Source organism: Biomphalaria glabrata, chromosome 12, assembly GCF_947242115.1.
Source record: "Biomphalaria glabrata chromosome 12, xgBioGlab47.1, whole genome shotgun sequence".
Lineage (NCBI taxonomy): Eukaryota > Metazoa > Mollusca > Gastropoda > Planorbidae > Biomphalaria > Biomphalaria glabrata.
The window spans coordinates 3457255-3477711 of NC_074722.1; the positions used below are offsets into that span (position 1 = coordinate 3457255).

At 33.0% G+C, this 20457-nt stretch overlaps 1 protein-coding gene across 5 annotated transcripts; it reads left to right on the top strand.

The window, feature by feature from the left end:
• The first annotated feature begins 2896 nt into the window (after positions 1-2896).
• Positions 2897-19289, top strand: LOC106071020 (uncharacterized). 5 transcript variants are annotated; one of them, XM_056006211.1, is made up of 8 exons: positions 2897-3009; positions 3695-3836; positions 5219-5344; positions 6595-6713; positions 7603-7659; positions 8913-8975; positions 12472-12604; positions 13550-19289. In XM_056006211.1, the coding sequence occupies exons 2-8, from the start codon at positions 3775-3777 to the stop codon at positions 13632-13634; spliced, it is 645 nt and encodes a 214-aa protein (XP_055862186.1). In that variant the 5' UTR covers positions 2897-3009; positions 3695-3774; the 3' UTR covers positions 13635-19289. The 5 variants fall into 5 exon arrangements, with proteins under 5 accessions (XP_055862186.1, XP_055862188.1, XP_055862185.1 ...); XM_056006213.1 differs by having other exon boundaries at positions 3009-3126; XM_056006210.1 differs by lacking the exon at positions 2897-3009 and adding an exon at positions 3142-3374.
• Positions 19290-20457: the final 1168 nt, after the last annotated feature.

Sequence of the window (20457 nt, forward strand, 5' to 3'; positions counted from 1 at the left end):
ACTTTGTGTCACTGAACACATTGCTGACTTTGTCACTGAACACAGTGCTGACTTTGTCACTGAACACATGGCTGACTTTGTCTCTGAACACATGGCTGACTTGGTCACTGAACACGTGGCTGACTTTGTCACTGAACACATTGCTGATTTTGTCACTGAACACATTGCTGACTTTGTCAAAGAAAACTTATTGAGCCATTATGATCTGAACCAATATGTTTCCCTACTATATTTTACAGACTTAACGTTAGTTCAGCATGGTAGTTGTATAAAGATATTTAAAAACATATCCAACCTCTTTCTTACAGATGAGGAAAATCTCATTTCCTAAGAACTTAAAAATGGCTTAAAGAGCTTATAGACAGGACTATTACAGTGATTGGACCCCATAATGACCTGCCATTAAAAGAGATTTTATCCTAAGCGGAAAGACAGAGAGGAATTGAGAAAAAATGGTCGACAGGTGCTCCAACGGTCCAACAGACTAAGGGATAGATGAAGGAAGCTACAAAACACAGTATCTAATTTCTTAGTCCAAAATGTATTTAATATTTGTTTCACAGCATTAAGAAACAAATAGGTGCGCCTAATTTTTGCAAAGCTTATATCAACTCACTCTGTCTTTCCGGTAGAAAGTTTGTACCACCCAATCTCGGATCAAGATGAAGTTCTGCACAATTATTTCTTTTACATGACAACACAAGAATATATATATTTTTTAAATTGACCAATTAGTTTATTAACAATTGGAAATTATATTTTTGTAAGGAAAGTTTGTTTACAATCTTCTATTTTCATAAGCATCTCACTAGCTGAGTGGCTCGTATGTCAACTTGAGCCATGGTAAAAAAAAATTCAGGTCGTTCCCCCCCTTTTTTTAAAAAAATAAAATGCTTTTAAAAAGCTATTACGGTTAAATTCACCCAGATGTGTCTTTCTTTCTTCACCCCTCCTCTCCCCTCCCCTCAAATGTTCCCAACTGCTCCATAGAAGTGAAGGGATCATAGAGTATTGAGAAAGCTAAAAGCATGAAAAAGCGCTAAGCAAAAACAATTGATAACAAAAATATTTCTTGTTGGTTTAGATCCTATTACAAATGTAACTACATGACTGATCCAAACTAACTAATACAATTAGACTTGGTATAAATTTTTTAGCATGGATGGATCGAGTTAGAAATAAAGTAGGCCTATTGATATTTTTGTACTGAAAATTGTATTTGTATAGGTAAGTGTTATATAAAGTACCCCTTTCAGACATCGCGATCTATTGGGCAGACGATGCAAAGGTCAGGTTTCTTTTACAAGAAATAAATAGTAAGCTTTTTTGGTTTATCAGGTGTACAAAGACATTGAAAGAGATTCTAGTCAAGGTAAAAGACATAAAGGAATGGAGAAAAACGGTCGACAGTTCATGTGTGGTGCCCCAACGGTTAAACAGACTAAGCGCGAATGGGACTCTAGTCAACATGCAAGATAGCAGACGCGTTAAAAGTCACGTGTCCAGGAGCGTAACTGCCTTTCTAAACACGTTCCATTTAAAATAAAGGTCAACCGAAATTACCAATATGGTGACAAAATAGCCTACATACACTGATTTGACAAATTCTAATAGTGCTCTGGGATCGCACCCACAAAGGTCAGGTCCACTGATAATCCAAACATTTGATCCTTTTTTTGGGGGGACGACAGCCTTACATTGTATTGCAAGTAGATCTAGTTCAATATGATTACATTTCGAGTAATGATTCAAAATAATCTATGCAATCTGTCTTAATGTAAGCGAGTTTGTTTTTTAACTTGTTAAAACTAATAAAATTTTTAAGTGGGTATTAAACCTCGGAAAAACAGAAGTTATGCTCCAGAAGTCACCCAATATAACCTACGCAGCCCCAAAGATCGCCGTAAATGGACACCCCCTATTGCGTGGTGGACCACTTCCTATATTTGAGAAGTATATAGTGTCGAATGACGCATCGCTTTCAATGGAAGTTGATGACCGTCTGGCCAGTAGTGGACGCTTCCAGGCGAGTTTGGCAGAATAAATCGCTCCACCTGCCTATACAAATCAGTTTCTACCTCAACCCCTTCTATATGGTACTATACAAAAGCAACTCGGATGGCTGCCTGGTCGTGCGGTTTGCGCGCTGGACTGTCGTTCAGACTTATTGATGGTAACGGGTTGAAACCCTGCCCGCTCCCACCCCCCGTCGTCCTGAAGGAACATCCGAAACATGTAAAACATTTCACAAACATATTCCATAACTAAGACTTCTTGAACACTTTCACCAAAGATGCTTGCGTTCCATCATGGACATACGGTGGCAATACCGCACAACAAACAGCGATGTCCTTGCGAACGCTGGTACGAACAGTATAGAGGGACTTTCGGTCCGACATTTACGCTCGGCAGGGCACGTATCCCGTAAGGGGTACGAACGTATGCCAAAAGCAGTAGTCTTTTTTGGTGAGCTGAAAGTTGGTCGAGGTAACAGAAATCCCTCACGGAAACGCTTTAAAGACCAACTTAAGCGCCAACTTGTTTTAACTGAGGCTTCGGAATGAGACAACTGGAGATCACTTAGAAAGGCCGAGGGATATAGCCTACATTTGAGGCCAAAAGACAATCCACAGCTGAGGACAGACGAAAAGAAAATCTAAATCGCCACCGGCGGAAAATAATTATGTCAGCGCTGGCTGTGGCAAAAATACGTAGTTCGCATCTGGGTCTGCGTAGCCACGGCAAATACTGCATTCCTCAATCTTCTAACTGAAAACTAACCTTATTATATAAGTGAGGGAAGAATATGTCAAAGTGGACAGAATTCGTTTTTTTAAATAGTATAATAATCACAAAATTGCGAAAGAATAAAACTAACATCTGTATCCGGGGTGTGTCCTATCGAGAGAAACACAACAAAGTAAAAAAGTGAGTGTTGTTGTCTGAAGCTGAAGTGTACTTGGACTAACTAACCACTAAAGGGGCAGGAAGCTGATACAAATGAACAACGTAAATGACTTGAAGCTTAACCTTTGACCCCCAAGGAAAATTCCGATAGCAAATACTAGATTTAGATCTAGAAATCTAACAGTTACTTGAGTTACCAGTGTGAATAAATGTGACGTAGTAAATCATCAATAAATAATAAATGTTATGAATCTTATTAAGTTATTATCTAGAGTTCTACTAAACAAGTTCTAGACTAGATGATTGATACTAGTCTAACGATACGATACTATTACTAGACTAGTCGTAACTAGAGTAGATCTAGTCTAGATCTAGTTAAATCTAGTACTATTTACTATATTTTGTATCTATAGTAGTACTAGAGTAACTAGACTCTAGTATGAGTAGTAGACTTAACTAGATTCGGGGTAACTAGATCTATATTATAATATATATATTATATTTAATAATATTATACATATAAAGTAGATCTATATTGAATATAGATCTATATTTAATATTAAGTATTTTCGCATCTACATGATTTATAATTATTACAATGATGATTTATAAATATTAGAATGAAAATTCTTGATCAAGTCTAGAAATTACATCTTTCAAATCTGTTTTTCATTTGATAAATTATTTAATTTCTTAAGTAAACAGAAAAACTTTGAAAAGTTTTAGTATTTACCTGTGAAAAATATTTCAACTCAATTGTATCTTGTGCTCAATATTTTTTCTTCAGCCAATGGCAATGGCATTGAAATTTACTTGAAAACTCTAAACCCTCACAAGAACATCATTTTACTTTTTTGTTTGTTGAAAATGTTTGTGCCATCATTACTTATAGAGTTGCTGATTGTAACATGTATACTTCAGTTTACAAGGCAAGTTTATATTACTATTACTTAGAGAGAATATAACATGCTACTATTATTGTTATACATTTATTTTTTGTTTAACACATTTCCTTGCTACTTTGGCATACAAAAAAAAGTTCCCCTTTCAGACCTTGTGGTCTGTAGGGCAGATGATGTAAAGGTCATCTGTTTCTGTGGCCTACTGTCAACGAGGGTGTTGTGGCTAGAACAACGACAACCGCCTTTACTTTTCCCCCAACTAATGTCAGGTACCCATTAGAGCAGGGTGAACTCAGAGGTGCCCAAAGATCCCAAAATAAAAAATCCCACTCTTTACCAGGATTCAAACACTGAACCCCTGGTCAGAAGCCAAGTGCTTTACCACTCAGCCACCACACCTGACGCTACTTTGGCATGCTTAGGTACAATCTTTTTTGCTACAATTTAATTTGGTGGATAATTTATCAATTTTACTACTCCTTGACTTGACTATTATATAAATGTTAAACAGATTAAAAGAAAAACAATCCTTGGTATAACTGGTACAATGTTTGGGCCCTATAGAACTGGTCATTTTAATAACATTTACAGCAACAGACAAGTCAAAAATGACAAGCATTGCAGAATAGCATGGATATATTCAAACCTTTTTACCATGTACACATTGTCAGGACATAGAAACTAAATACTATAGTGACAACTGACACCCAGGGGTGTAATTAATGATATTAAGTATGAATATACTGACACACATCACCATTCTCAGAATTTGTAAAACTTCATAGTCTATCTTACCATATCTAATTGATGATACTTTATTTTATCAGATAGTGTTAATAAAAATATAAAAAAAAATGAGTGATTGAAACTAATTAAAAAATGAATAAGAACAAAAAAGTTAAAGTTAAAATAGTTTTCTTTAAGTAACAATGGGATAATGCTCAAACACATTTGTAAAAATGTTTTTCATATTTCGGATGTTCCTTCAGTGGTGAAGATAATTTACTTCCTAGTCCAAACCTCCCGCAGGATGATGGGGGATGGCAGCGGGCAGGGTATGTATGAACTCGTGACCATCGAGAAGTCTGAACAACAGTCTGGTGCACAACCAGGCAGCCAACTTTTTCATGACGTAAATAACAATTTAACAATCTCACCTTAACAGCCTTTCATAATCTTATTTTCAACTGAGTCGAACATTTAGCTTGCGAATCAAGCTCACCTGACAATGTTTTTTTTTATCCTTCAAAATTTGCTTTTCAAGATTGGATTCTGGGAAACAGAATGGAGAACAGACATAATGTGACATGTTTTGTAGTAACGAAAAGGATGAAGGGGGTTTGGGGTTAATAAGGCAGCAGAATTTGGCTTTGTTTTATCTTCTGTTGTTTTTTTGCTATCCCAAACAGTGGCAGAATGTGTACAAGACTTGTTAAAAGACAGCATGTCCAAACAGAGCTGGTTATGACTCAGTGTACACAGTCCTATAAAGCCAGATGTGGATGGTTTTCAAGTCTAATGTGTACATACTATGAGTATGTTATTTTTAATTGATTTTTGTAGTCCATTCCTTGCTACTATGGAATGCTTAGTGCTTGTTGACCCGATCTTATGAGGGGTTTTCAAGCTGTTTAGTCTTGCTCTTTAAACTCAGCTCGAGCTATTTACATCCCTACGCAACACACTCATATGAAGGATTAGAAAGACAATAGCACATACATTTAAGACCTTACACAATTTTATTATTGAGTAAAGGGTTAAATTTAAATTTATTTTTGGCAGTGAAGGCAATTTCTTCTTTAAATATCTTTAAAATTCTTTGGTCATGCCAGGATCGAGATTCATTAAATTAAAAAAATTCAAGGTAGCCCACTTAAGAGTGTTAAATGAGAAATTTTCTGACGATATGGCAGGTCTTCAGCAGTACTTCCTCCTTAACAGGTAATGAAAATCATCCTAAGAATGTTCTTATGTAGACTTAGTTCCTTCCACTTCGTTCATTGCATAGGGTGGCAAGCTGTCTCCATAATGTCGTTGGCAAAGTCTGAAGCCTCTCCCCACCTTTTGTCCACTGCTCTGAGGTCCTCCATAAAAGTGTGGCTCCAAGTTATTTGAAGACGTCTGTTTGTGCTTTCCTTGTATTGGTCTCCATGTCATTGCAACTCTTGGTATGCATAGTTCATTCTGTCGAAGGACATGTCCCGCAAACCTTATGCTAGGTCACAACCTCAACAACATAAAGTGCTTGAGTCCCAGTTTGGAATATGATTTCTTTGTTTATTAACCTATCTCTGTAAATGAGTTCTAAAATATGTCTTAGCCATTTTTGCTGAGCCACATTTAGTCTTCTATCGATTTTGGCAGATGACTTCCGTGTCTTGCGAGCATATGTCACTATTGGGATTACAATTGTGTTAGATATGTAGATTTTTGGCTCAAGTCCTATAGCTTGGCTTGTCCAAATAGGCAGCCTTTGGAAAATGGCCCCTGCCTATCATGACATATCATGACGATAGGAAAGGCAGTGACCATAAACATGTTCAGGGTCAGAAAAATGTCTGCAAGTTCAGTTGTTTTAAAAGCTAATTGGCTAATGGTAAATCAGCACTATCTGGGCCATTCTAGAAAGTGATTGATAGTAGTAGATCTGTATTGTACAATCTTAGAGTATTCTAGGGTTTTAAAAACTGATGATTGCAGCTTGGTGCAGGATGATCATTTATTACAATGAACAAACTATTAAACTTTTAGAACTATAGACATTTCTCTTGTGTGATCATTGCAGATTGGTTGAATGTCCAGTTGAACATAATCGGACAATCGCAGAGTATATTGTTGTTGAAGAATGTTGTCCGGGCTTTGTCTTGGACCCCATTAACAATGTGACCTGTATTCGAGAAAACAGTAAGCATCATGACCTATTTTTTTAATAAATTGAATTAAATGCTTGATCTTTGATGTGTTTTTAAGCATGTTCCTAAGAAGTGTATTATTTGAAATTTTTAACTCTTAATAACTGTTACTTACGTGATAAGAGCAAAGCTGGTTTCACGTTTTCATTAATATGGTACCAACAATCAGAACTAACATATTGTAGATTCATCTAACTAGGTAACTATTAAAAATTTGGATCAAACATTTTTGTTAACCAATTGAACGAAAGGTTATCTTGGTGTTTTAAACAGCATGTTGTGTTCATTTCTCATAATCATTACATTTTTAACAAAAGTCAACCCTGAAAGTCTAAAACGTCTAATAAAAAAAAAATTGTTACTGTTAAAAAAAAATATTTTGTTTGATACCCACAAGGGAAACTAATCCTTTGAGATCACAGATATGGCTAAAATTATTGGGTTTAGTCCCCTTAAATAATTGTTAATGTTATTTCTCGAATCAGGGTGATACTTTAAACAATTATTTAATGTACCTACCAAAATATGATTAAAACAGAAAAAAAATTAACCAATTAGTCAATTAATTTTTGGTAATTAATTATTTTGTTTGATATTAAATAAGGGAAATAACATGTACTTTATTGATACATGTATTTAAGGGTGGAGTTCTTCCCCTTTAGATAAGCTTTGTTTTTGTTTTTTTCAAAAAGGGATTTTTTTTTTATATTTTGCTTCTTGGTTTTTCTCTTGATCTTCCTCTGTGTATTGTGCCTTTCAGTTACATACATGTGGGGAAATAAAATCCTCTTTGAAATGACTTCGATGTAGATCTACACTGTGCTTATATAATTGTTCAAATGTTTGCTCTCTTTGTTCTATTTTAAAATGCTAACTATCAGACGACCAACAAGAGGAGGTAACTACAATTCAATCAGAAATAGAAAGAAATGTATCTGGTAATTTTGTTTGACTACTTTTTGTCCATGAAGTTTACATTTTTAACTGGGGCAAGTAGCACGGGGTTGAGATATTACTAGGACATGCACAGCTAGATTTAGCAGTGCTTACTAATATAGTCTTGTTAGTGCATAGCTTAACCCATTTGCGCCTATTTCCAGTTTGAAAAATACTCTTTATTGCATAACAAAGAGAGATAGTTGCCGTATGGTAATGTCCATCATAAAAAAAAATTATACAAAAAATAATCTATAAACAACTTTCAAAAAATAGAAAAATTTGTCTAGTTGAAAAAAATATATACTTTTAAAACTTTAAAAATAAAAACAAGCTTCTAATTTATTGTATAATTAATTTGATAATTTATTTCCCAGGTAGCATTTATACATTGTAGTATCAGCACTTTTATTTAAAGATTTTTGTAAAAATCAATCTCGCTACAGATATCACAATGCCCTTGTTCACAGTGAGACAGGATGACCTTTTCCTTAAGGAAACTTTAAAAAGCTGCATTAGCCATGAACAGAAACAAAACATCCTACCACAATAGGCGCAGTTGGGTTAATATTTAACTGGACTTGAACAATGATATTTTGTTTGAAATTAACTGCTTTTTAACCTGCTTGTAATTCTGATGATAAAATTCCTAATAAAAGACAAATATACTTTGTACAATTTTATGGAATAATTCATTCAAGTTATCTTTCACGTCTGCTGTGTGCTGATAATGGGAAGCAGTACATCAAGTTAGTTGAGAATCATACAGTTGTAGTCAAAAATTTTAATTTATAAAAAATAGACATAATTCTTATCAAAACAATAAAATATACAACTTAATTATTATTATTATTAAGTAATTATTTTTTATGTTGAGTTGACTTGGGTGCAGGAATATACCGTGAATACAATCTATTGTTTTAGGTTTAGCTCTCATTGATACTAAATGAATAGAGTTCTCAATATGTTGTGGGAGACTGATCAAATTATTCTTTTGTAATATTTTGGTTGCAGGAAAATTGGTTCCTTTTATTTCATTTGTTTTTAAATTGAAGTAGGTTAGGTTTTTTTGAAGACTTTTTTTTTTTACAGCTTGGTAGGAAAAAAACAATTTCTTGATCAGTGAAGAATGTATCTTATCTTATCTTCTTCTGAAGTGGTATATCTTTGCTTTATCCTTTTGTTTTTCATTCAAATTTTATTTTAACTTTTTATTGATTGACTTCTGCCTTGGCGGACTGGATTCTTTTACCAGAGGTGACAACAGATTGCTCTAGTTTGGAAACTAAAATATCTGACAGTGATAACTCTAAAAGTGGTAAAGATTGATATTGTGTAGTCTTGACTGACTGTTTGTTGGCACTTACTGTGGTGAAATCCTCGATACTTTTTATATTTGTGTAATACCATTATCTTATTTCTTATACACTTATGTTGTTGTTTTTTGTGTTAGGGGGATAGTTATATATCTATTAAGCAGTAGGCTGGGCTCATTTAATGACCTAAATATGTGAAGAGAAATATAATTAGTTTTATCAATTTCCTTTCATGTTACTTAATAATAACATTTTCCATACAGTTAAACATAAATATATCATTTTAGAGATAGTCTAATGATGGGATCTAGTTAAAGCTAGGTCGTTGCATGATTTATTATTTTGTTTCTTGTTGTGTTAATAGATGATTTAGATTTTTAACGAATTCGCCCTATGTGTGTCATTATCTTTAATTATGAAAGCTTTTTGTCTCGTGACTTTATTTTATGTTCTGTAATGTTTCTGAATAAAAGCTGAATGGAAAGTAGTGAAGACAAAGCCATGCAGTCCAAAATAAACAATCACTAACTGCTACGCATGGTTTGACTTAAAATGGTTTATGTTCTATAATTTGAATAAAATTGTAAGAAAAATCGGTGTGCACTTATTTGAATAGTTGTAGAAATCATTATTTAAAATTTCAAATGGCTTAGAACCATAAGGCTATAATAAAATTGTAACAAATGGCTTCAAGAAAAAATAAGGAACTGCTGTTCTTTACAGTATCTTTAGGATTATATTAACTTTCATTACATAGGCTAATATTCCATTCTATAGTGAAATGCATGTGTTGATGTTTATATGGTATGTAACGGCACTGTCTTCGATTCTGAAGATTAAGGATGAGTGTTGTGTTTCACATGACTATGCAAACCCAATTGCTACCTGCTCTCCAACTTCCTCTTTCAGGGCCCATCTGCTGCCAACTACTTCTTTCTATGCCAGTGAGGGCAAAGTAGCAAGATCTTTATAGCTGTTATGGCGGGCAGTTCTGTTATACTGTCCTCCTTTAGGCTCGCCTCCTTTAGGCTCGCCTCCTTTAGGCTCGCCAAAGAAAATAGCCTTTGGCATGTGGTTGTCCTTCATGGGGGACAAGTTCGCAGTGGCTGCTGCCTCAAATGTGTGTCCCTCAACCTTTTAAAAAAAATAGAGGTCATACTTCAGAAGTCCCCAAATGAAATCAACCCAGCAACACAAATAAATGTAATTAGTCACTGTCCCAAAATAGAAAGCCATCTCTTTAAGGCCAACAGCGCTTTTGGCCACCTCCAACAGAGAGTATAGCAGAATAGGTCTATTCTCCTACACCGAAAATCAATGTTTATAAAGCAGTGGTTCTCACCACACTTTTGTATGGCTGAGACCTGGGTGCTCTATTGAAGGCCTCAAAAGGCTCATTGAACGCTTCCATCAAAGGTGTCTTCACTTCATAATGGGCATACAGTGGCAAGACAACATTACAAATAATAATGTTCTGCTGGAGGCCCATGTTAGATGAATAGAAGCACTATTATATGGTATATACTGTTTTGTATATGTATAATGTACTTTAGACAATCACTTCTTGTAGTACAGTGTGCCATTGTGCCCATGTAGAACATGTTGATCTTTACATGTATCTTTGAATATTAAAAACAATACTTTTGAATGCTGAATAATTTCATCAGTTCAAAGGCATCGTCTTTTAATATTGACAAGTAGCAAGCTTGAAATTGCACCAGTTAAGTCTCACCTGGCGTGAGAGATTAGAACTCTTAACAAGTTAAATGTAAAAAAAAAATACTTTTTAAAAATCTGGCTTATATTGAGTGAAGTGGCGTGGTTACTGTCACGGGTCCCCTGCCACCGGTTGGTATTTGCTGACTGTTTTGTTTGTCGTGGTGCACTTTGGAGAGAGAGAGAGCGCTGTTCAGTCCCTGCCATATCTCTTATTATTGTAAGACTTATCACCCATTAGTTCAGATAAAACAATATTAATTAATTACAACTAATTGATTAACTAATTGGATAGTTTGTTTTTTCTATTGATGTATATGTTGTCATTAACAATGAATAATTGTGCAAAATTTCATCATGATCAGAGAATGGGAAGTGGAAATAATTTGTAAAAGATTTTGACCAGACTATATAAACTGAGCTGATATAAGCTTGGTAATACAATATGCCTATTTTCTTTGCATTACATTTATATAGTATATGCCAAATTTTTTAAATTTATTATTTAATAGAATATTTCATTAGTATATTTGTTTAAATATTGTATTAGCATATTTAATTAGGTAACATAGAATGCTAATATCTATCTTACTATATTATTTATCTTATTATATTGCACAATAACAATTCTTGAAAAAGAAATATATGATAATATTATCTTTATTTAACAAACAAAAAAAAGAAACACAACATAGCTGAAGAATAACCTTTGGATAATTGATAGGTCTGACTAACTTAAGTACATTGGTCTATTACAGGGCTGACTAACTTAAGTACATTGGTCTATGACAAGCCTGACTAGCTTAAGTACATTGGTCTATGATAGGCCTGACTAACTAAATTACCTTTGTCTATGACAGGCTAAAATAACTAAGACTAACTGAAGTACATTGGTCTGTGTCATGCCTATATAACTACATCCAAATTGTATATTTTAAATGTTACTGTTTCTTTATTAGTTATAAAACAAGTTTTTCAAATAAGCATAAATGCATACAAAACAATATGAATAACAAATTTAAATAGCTGTATTAGTGCTGTAGGAAATTTTTACTCTTCAAATTTATCTAACAAAAAGTAAGGACAGTTAACTCTGCTTAAGAGTTTAGAGTTATCTTACACTTAACAGCTATGCAATTGAAATCACATGTCCTTGACAATGTTAAGTGATGACATCATGTACACTTCAAATAATCTTGTAAGGTCAGAGGGCAGTAGGGGTAGAGTTCACCCACTTCATTGGTTTACTGGTTAGTAATTGGTTGTATGTCCAGTACAATGACTGACCACCTGTCTGCTATTGGCTTTTGATAACATAGTTACAGTAGTGATGTGCTTATCTCTAATAGCATGTTGCAATAACTTTGAGAGATTTTGATATTTATTAGAAAAACATTAAAAAAAAATAAAGTTCTACTTAAAAGTTGAATATTTAATCCTTTATAACATAATAACAAAAACATTTTGCAGTGGTTGCTAAGTGGTAAAGTGGTTGGCTTCCAAACCACAGTTCCTGGTGAAGACTGGGACTTTTAATTTTGGGGTCTTAAGGGTGCCTCTGAGTACACCCAGCTCTAATGGGTACCTGACATTAGTCTGGGAAAAGTAAAAGCGGCTGGTCATTGTGCTGGCCACATGACACCCTCGTTGACCCTGGGCCACAGAAATATATGTATGAAAAGGAGACTTTAGTCATTGCTGTATCAAATGCATTATGGGTAAAGAGGAATTTGTTATCTAAGCATGCTATTAGCTGAGGTTTGTTTCTGTTGTATGTTACAGTTGGTGGGCTGCATTATGATCTAGAAGATAATACTATCTTTGGATTGTCTCATGGGGCCTATGCTGGGATTGTGTGTACACTTTTGTTCTTCATGTGTGTCATCATTCTGACAGCCTGGCACATCTTTAAAAGGTACACATTTGACAGTTTGTCTCATTAAGATAAGATAATTTTAATTGGTCCAATCAAATGGAAATTCTGTTTGACTACCAGTGACCACCTCAGCGTAACTACTGTAAAAATATCAATATAGTGAACATACAAACAACATTCACACATGAAACGCATACACACAACCAACACTTTATGAATTAGACTACTATGTACTTCTCGATGACGACAGATGACCTTGTAACACTCTGAATGAAAGTGGGATAAAGGAGTTTTTAAATCTTTCTGTTTAAGTCCTAATGGAAAGAAAAAAACTTAAGTATATCTCTGCAAGTATTTTATGTTATTGTGTTGTTAAATTTAAAAGGATGAAACATCAAATCATGAAATGAGATTGTGGTCAAGAATGAATCAAGCTCTTTGTATTGCTCAATTAATATTTTTTAAAATCTAGCCACGTAATAGCTAGTGATATTTGTGATAAATCTTTGGTTTCCCCATTTTCATTGACTTATTCCTGTGTACCTTCCAGGGAGCATAAGGCTGCAATTTCAACTCTCCACCAAACTAAGTTCTGAGCAGCTCCCATGTCATTCCAGTACCCTCAGCTTCACTGATGACAGACCTCTTCCAGGTTTGCTTGCACCTGCCCACTTTCCTCTAGGTCTATCCTTGTGGATTCCAATCTAGTGCCTGCCTTGCAACATTGATAGCAGGTTTTCACAGGGGTGTCCTTTCCATCTCCACTTTCACTTTTTAATATCCTGGGCAGTGGGTTTTGGCTTGGCACTCTCCCACAAGTTGACAGTCGATATCTATTTAAGCCAAATAATTCCCAATATAGGCAACTGTTTGTGAAGGTCTAAGTTTTTTTTTATATTTGTGTTTGTGACTCTCTATATCTCTGAAATACTCTGAAGATCCTTACACTTTAACACTTCATGTTACTGTCTATTTTTGCTTTAGGAAGCGTAATGCAAGATTAAAGGACTTCAAAATGGAGATGTGTGTGACAGAGAAAATGATGCCCCCCAAAACATCAAAACTTTAATGCGTGGAACAAATGTTTTCAGTTGATGGTAAAAAAACAACAAAAAAAACTTGTCTATGTAGTAAGTATGAAGTGATTGGCGGTTTAAAACATGTGATTTTATTTGTAACTGATTTAGTGAGAACAAAATGTGTTTTTCTTGAGAAACAGTTGATTTATAAATATGTTTTATAAAATGTGCAAACATTGGCCTAGTTCTTATACAGTTAATATACATCTAGTTGTCAACACACTTGTTATTAAAGAATCTTTATATTTTTTTTTTTTAATAAATAAAAATCAAACTGTTTATCTTGTGGTTAAAAAAAAAAAAAGAGATAATTTTAATTTTCTTTTGACATTCTCCCCCCCCCCCCCCCCCCCCGCCCATTTCTCTTTTTATTTAGCTATTTAAAAGTTGGTTGTTGGTCATGAGAAAATCTTATCTAATAGTGTTTTTTTCGCACTCTTGATGTTGTTAATATACGACTTGGTCAATGAAAAATTATTTATTTATTCACAGTATTCACTACATTTTATGTAAATGCTTTTTTTTTTTTTTTTTTTTTTTTTTTTTTTTTTTTTTTTTGCAAATAGAATTGATATTCAAACACTTATGCCAAACTAAAAAAAAAATGTTTCTGCTTGGAAGAATGTCACTATAATATTTAGGTATACTAAACTATTCATACACATCTTTTTAAAATAGAATATATAGAATGAGAAAAATTATTTTTCTATATCATATAGACCTGGGTTTATGGGTTTTACAGGCTGAGTTTTTTTTTTTCTGATTCTTGTAGCTACTTTAAACTGTAGATTGATATCATATTTACCTTAAAATAAATCAATTCAACTGTTTCATAAACCCTTTGTTAATAACATGTATTGTACCTTATTGTTTTGTATGTATTTTCTTGCAAATTTGAAGGATATGACCCCTTTTGTTTAGGTCCAGTTCTGATAGTAAACAATAAACCTGTGGCTAAATGTTTGTAGTTACTCTAGCAGACCAAAGTTTTCTTATGTTAGCGAGGTCTCCACAGCTTGTCATCTTTAAACAAATTTTTTGCAAATGATATTAACATCAGCTCATAAGTCTAGCTGGAATGTCAGCCAATTGACAATTCACTGAAAATTTAGCATTTTGTCTCTTTTTTTAAATTTTAGTGCATTCATTGTGTCAAGCCACTCTGGCTTTGGTTCTAATGTCTTGTGCACTTCCAGAATTCCTCTATTTCTACTACAACTAACTTGTTGCTGGTCTAGTGTCAATTTGTACATGCAAATTTGTTGGAAGTGTATTGGCACCCAAAAATCGTCATTATTCAAGCTCCTCCGTTTTGTTCTGCACTAACAATTTGCTAATGTGGCTATGATGCTCTGAATGCATTTCTTTAAAGCTGTTTGTTGACTTCGCTACAGCTTTGCATATATTTTTTTTTTCCTTTTGAGTGTTAGCTCTGCACATCTAAGTGTTTTTTAGGACCTTAGTCTCGGAGAAAAAGACAATTTTGTCACCAAACATCCTGTCTTGCTCTTTGAAATTAATTCCCGTGCCTGAACCCTAAATGCTTTTATGAAAGTTTTATAATGTGTGGAGATTCCCAAAAATGTCCATTAGTTTTCACATTAATATGTCTAGGCCGCAAGTATCCTCCACTTTTTTTCATATGTGAATTAATTGCAGATCTCTAATGCCTCTGCCATCACAATGCTGAAGTATTTCTCACTTTTGGTTTTCTGATTTTGCATAAATTTCAACATGTTTTTTTTTTCCATTTTCTAAAATTTTGGCCTATATTAGTTACCCTCAATTCCAGCATGAGACTTGAGCTATGCTAATTTTTAGTATTTAAGTGGTGACAACTCTGTCTCTTCTATCTCTATTTTAGTGTTCTCTCCCTTTTGGGATAAATATGTAATATTTCCAGATTTCCTAGTGCACAGATAATGGTTAGATATCTCTTAATATGCTATGGGCAATAACTCTCACATTTGTTTCACTTCTGCTGCCACCTCATTAACTTTGGTGTCCATACAACACTACAACACTTTGTGTGGGCTGAACAACTACAAACACTTATCACTGGTTTATTGGACAATACCTGCAATCATAATAAAATGTGGTACAAAACAATAATACTGACTCCTGAACACCAGAGAATATGTGCTAGAAAATATTGAAAGAATGATGAAGAGTTTTTACTATTTATCCTTATTTTTGAAATTTTTTTTAGAATTATATTAAATGTATATTAGAAGAATTATGCCTAGACACTAAGATTGTTACTCTTCTTCTTTACATTTGTTTGACATGTTTTTGTGACAAATAAAATGCCAGTATTATATTAATTGCATTGTTTCCCCTTGACCAAAGTCTATTTGCACAATTTCCTTGGTAAACTTTGGCACATTAATGCTCATCCAAGTTTTTGTACAGGCACTTTGGAGACTATTTACACATTTATATTTAACATTACAAAGTCACTGATATATATATATATATAAATAAATAAATATATATATATATATATATATATATATATATATATATATATATATATATATATATATATATATATATATATATATATATATATTGTTTCATGGTAGTCTTTCATTGTGTTCATAGTAAACCCTCTGTTGGTCTTGATACTTTTGATTATCTTGCAAACAATGTTTTCAATACAACTTTTATTAACAGATTTTTTAAAGTGATTATCTTGTAATAAAAGTGAGTATATTTAGTAGACGCCTTGGTCAGTTTTTATAAGATTTTGAACATAGAAGAGTTACAAGAGTTTATAAAATGACTTGATGTCATATATTTTTTTTACTTTTACTTTTATCGCAGTTTTTTTGTTTTTTCAATAAGTATAAGTGTTAAAAATGTAATTTGTTTGAAAACATATTTGTCCAAATTATATGAGTTTTGCCTGGTTTACATTTGTGTGTGTGTGTGTGTTTGACGTGCTTGAATTATGGCGATATGTTAACATGATTGTTGTGTATTTCTTTCAAATTACGAAGAAATATTTCATACCTGGTAATTTTTTTACTTGTTTACTAGATTATGGCGGCTAACCATTATTTGCATTTCACTGAAAGATGTTCACACCTCAGGTCAGTCATTGGTTATGAAATGATTTGGAATATGAGATCAAAGTTCATTAAGTGCACTAGTAATGAAAGCATAGGTTAGCTAATGCATTGGACTGATGCATATATGGGACATACAATTAATGCATATTTTTGTAACTGTAGTATTTATTTGTCAAACATTCGCTACTAGTTTATGGACTTACAATTAATGCATATTTTTGTAACTGTAGTTTTTATTTCTGTCAAACATTGGCTACTAGTATATGGGACTTACAATTAATGCATATTTTTGTAACTGTAATTTTTATTTCTGTCAAACATTGGCTACTAGTATATGGGACTTACAATTAATGCATATTTTTGTAACTGTAGTTTTTATTTCTGTCAAACATTGGCTACTAGTTAAAGAATGGAATGATAGCTGACAGCTCGGTAAGCAGAGTTTTCGAGTGTCTATTTCTTGTTAAAACTATTATAAGCCAAATAATGAAAATGGGATGTGTGGCTGAGTGGTAAAAACTGTTTGCTACTTAACAGTGGGGCTCAGGTTCAAATCCCGACTCAAGCAGCGTTCTGATTGTTGAGCGCTGAGGCAGCACGGAAACCTTCTCTCTGATACCCCATTTCCCCTCCCTCCCAGGTCGACAAAAGAAATCAGACTAGAAAGAAAAGTTATAAATTAATAGTCAATTAATAATTAACTGTTTTTGAGTTCTGTGTCCATCAATCCAGTTTTTTGCTTTATACAAAGCCTATATCAACGCACTCTGTCTGTCTGGTAAAAAGTATGTTCACATTATTTCCCCCACACCTATTCTCTGATCAAGTTGAAACTTCGTAAAATTAGTCATTGACATAGACATTAATCAATTTTTAAAAAGTAACTGATTAGACAATTTATTACTATTGATTTAATTATTTTGTTTAATAGCAATAAGAGAAACTAATACTTCAGTATTTGTAAATATGGCTAAACTTGTTGGGTTTAGTCCTCTTAAGTAATTGTTAACGCTATTTCTCCCTCATATATTCTCTGATCAAGTTGATACTTTATACAATCATTTCTTGTACCTAACAAAACATGAATCAATAAACAAAAATACTCAATCAGTCAATTAATTATTGGTTAATAATTTTATTTCATATCAAATATGGGAAATAACTTGTACATTGGTAGATATAGTTTTAAGGATGGTAGATATAGTTTTATAAGCTTTGTTTTTTTTTTAAAGGGATTTTGTGTATTTTGCTTGTCTTATGAACCAATGAAGAATTTGCATGGAATTGTATAAAAACAAAGAGTGACTAAAATGCAGTGACTTAGATTAGCTAATAAATTGTAGGACTTCCTGTTTGTTTAATCAAAACAATTCACCACCGATTCTAATGGTTCATCTAATTATACTCACTGTGAGTTGCGATAAATTTAATATGTCAGTTGCAAGGCATGGACATGTTTGAGCATATGACTCTCGAGTTGAAGTTAAAACTCTATTTATGGAAATCATTTAATAGTGAATCATTGTGCAAACTTTAGTTGTTTTATGCCGAAGCAACTGCCATGACCTCATCTAATGTAATACTGAAAGAATATTTTTGTGACTAAGCATTTTTGAGTCTGAAAAGATTGGTCTTGGTTAATTTATCAAGAATGAGATTATGTTGACATAGTTTGGTATATTTTGTTTTGTAATCTTTTGCTGAGCACAAGTGGTTTGACACCGTAGTGGTATTTTTGTTACTTTTATGTGATCAATTTAACATTATTGAATGAATCACTCATGATTGATTCAGATGATTCCCTTCGTATATGAATATTTTGTGTTGTTTTTTTTCTCCAGATTTGTGTCTTTCTTGGTAGATTTTAAAGCTAACTCTTGTGATTTTTATTTTATTTTTTGTTCACTTATTTTCATTTCTATATGTCAGAAATACTTTATTGAATAATGCATTGAAAATTATTCATATTTCTTGTATGCACTTTTTTATATAATGCATTTTTTGTCTTGTCAAGAATAAGTACAGAACTATGTGAAATGAAACCTAGACCTGGGATCTGTGGCTTGAAAAGATCTGAAGGAAATTCCTTCAAAATGTTTGAGTGTTGTTTTTTTAAAATCTATTTGAACTCATTGTCTTATCAGGTCAAGAAATCCCTTCTCTGGTTTAATTACTTTTTTTAAACACTGCAGGAAATCAATGTCTTATACACAGAACTTAAATGCGTTGTGTGTGCTCATAAAACAGATTTGAAAAAAAAAAGGATTTTCCAATTTAAAGGGAAGTAATAATTGCAGAAGTCATAAATCTGCATTATATTTATTGTTTACTTTCTAGTAGAAAACAAAATGGTTGCAGTTGAGAGTATGTTGGTACACGAGTAAGCAATATTATATGACTTGCCAGATTGACTCTATTTAAGAATTTTCTGGTTATAAAATGTGCATTTATTTTTGTTTAATTTGGTTGTCTTTTTCCTCCCTTCTTATCTACAGTAGAGTTTATTTTTAAGATGACATTGTATGTACTTTTAACAAACATTTAATAATAAAATTTATTGATGAGCGATAAGTCCCTTTTTTTCTTTTTTTTTAAATGGACAAAGTAGTGCAATGGTTACAGCTCAATGACGTGAGAGAGAAAAATGTTTTGCTTTGTCAATTCATTTAAAAAAATTTTTTTATTTCAATCCAGTTTTCAAAATCCTTCACTTCTGGAGACCAAACGTTTTCAAAACCTTTAATTCTGGAGACCAAATGTTTTCAAAACCTTTAATTCTTGAGGCCTAATGTTTTCAAAACCTTTAATTCTTGTGGCCTAATGTTTTCAAAACCTTTAATTCTTGAGGCCTAATGTTTTCAAAACCTTTAATTCGAGGCCTAATGTTTTCAAAACCTTTAATTCTTGAGGCCTAATGTTTTCAAAACCTTTAATTTGAGGCCTAATGTTTTCAAAACCTTTACTTCTTGAGGCCTAATATTTTCAAAACCTTTACTTCTTGAGGCCTAATGTTTTCAAAACCTTTACTTCTTAAGGCCTAATGTTTTCAAAACCTTTACTTCTTAAGGCCTAATGTTTTCAAAACCTTTACTTCTTGAGGCCTAATGTTTTCAAAACCTTTACTTTTTAAGACCTAATGTTTTCAAAACCTTTACTTCTTGAGGCCTAATGTTTTCAAAACCTTTACTTCTTGAGGCCTAATGTTTTCAAAACCTTTTCTTCTTAAGACCTAACATTTACAAAACCTTTAATTCTTGAGGCCTAATGTTTACAAAACCTTTACTTCTTGAGGCCAAATGTTTTCAAAACCTTTACTTCTTAAGGCCTAATGTTTTCAAAACATTTACTTCTTAAGGCCTAATGTTTTCAAAACATTTACTTCTTGAGGCCTAACATTTACAAAACCTTTAATTCTTGAGGCCTAATGTTTACAAAACCTTTAATTCTTGAGGCCTAATGTTTTCAAAACCTTAACTTCTGGCAGTCCCAAATGATCTAAGTAGCACTTCTCTGATATACTGTTTACACACAAAAAGTCTTTGCATTTATTTTTCAAGACATTAACTGCATGTCCTAGAAATTGAGTGTACAAAGGACATATGATAATCTTTTGGGGGTGTCTATTATGCAAAAAAAAAACCCAGCTTTTGAAGACTTGTCATGTACGAGTTGAATATGATATCCGAATATTTAAAAAACATTCTTTCTTAACATTCAGTGTTGAATTCTTTAAATCAGT

Excerpts from the sequence above, each read along its gene's own strand:
- LOC106071020 (XM_056006211.1), top strand. The coding sequence starts at position 3,775 with ATGTTTGTGCCATCATTACTTATAGAGTTGCTGATTGTAACATGTATA. Across the intron at positions 3,837-5,218 it reads TGTATACTTCAGTTTACAAG|TGGCAGAATGTGTACAAGAC; the intron begins GCAAGTTTATAT and ends TATCCCAAACAG. Across the intron at positions 12,605-13,549 it reads GCCTGGCACATCTTTAAAAG|GAAGCGTAATGCAAGATTAA; the intron begins GTACACATTTGA and ends TTTTTGCTTTAG.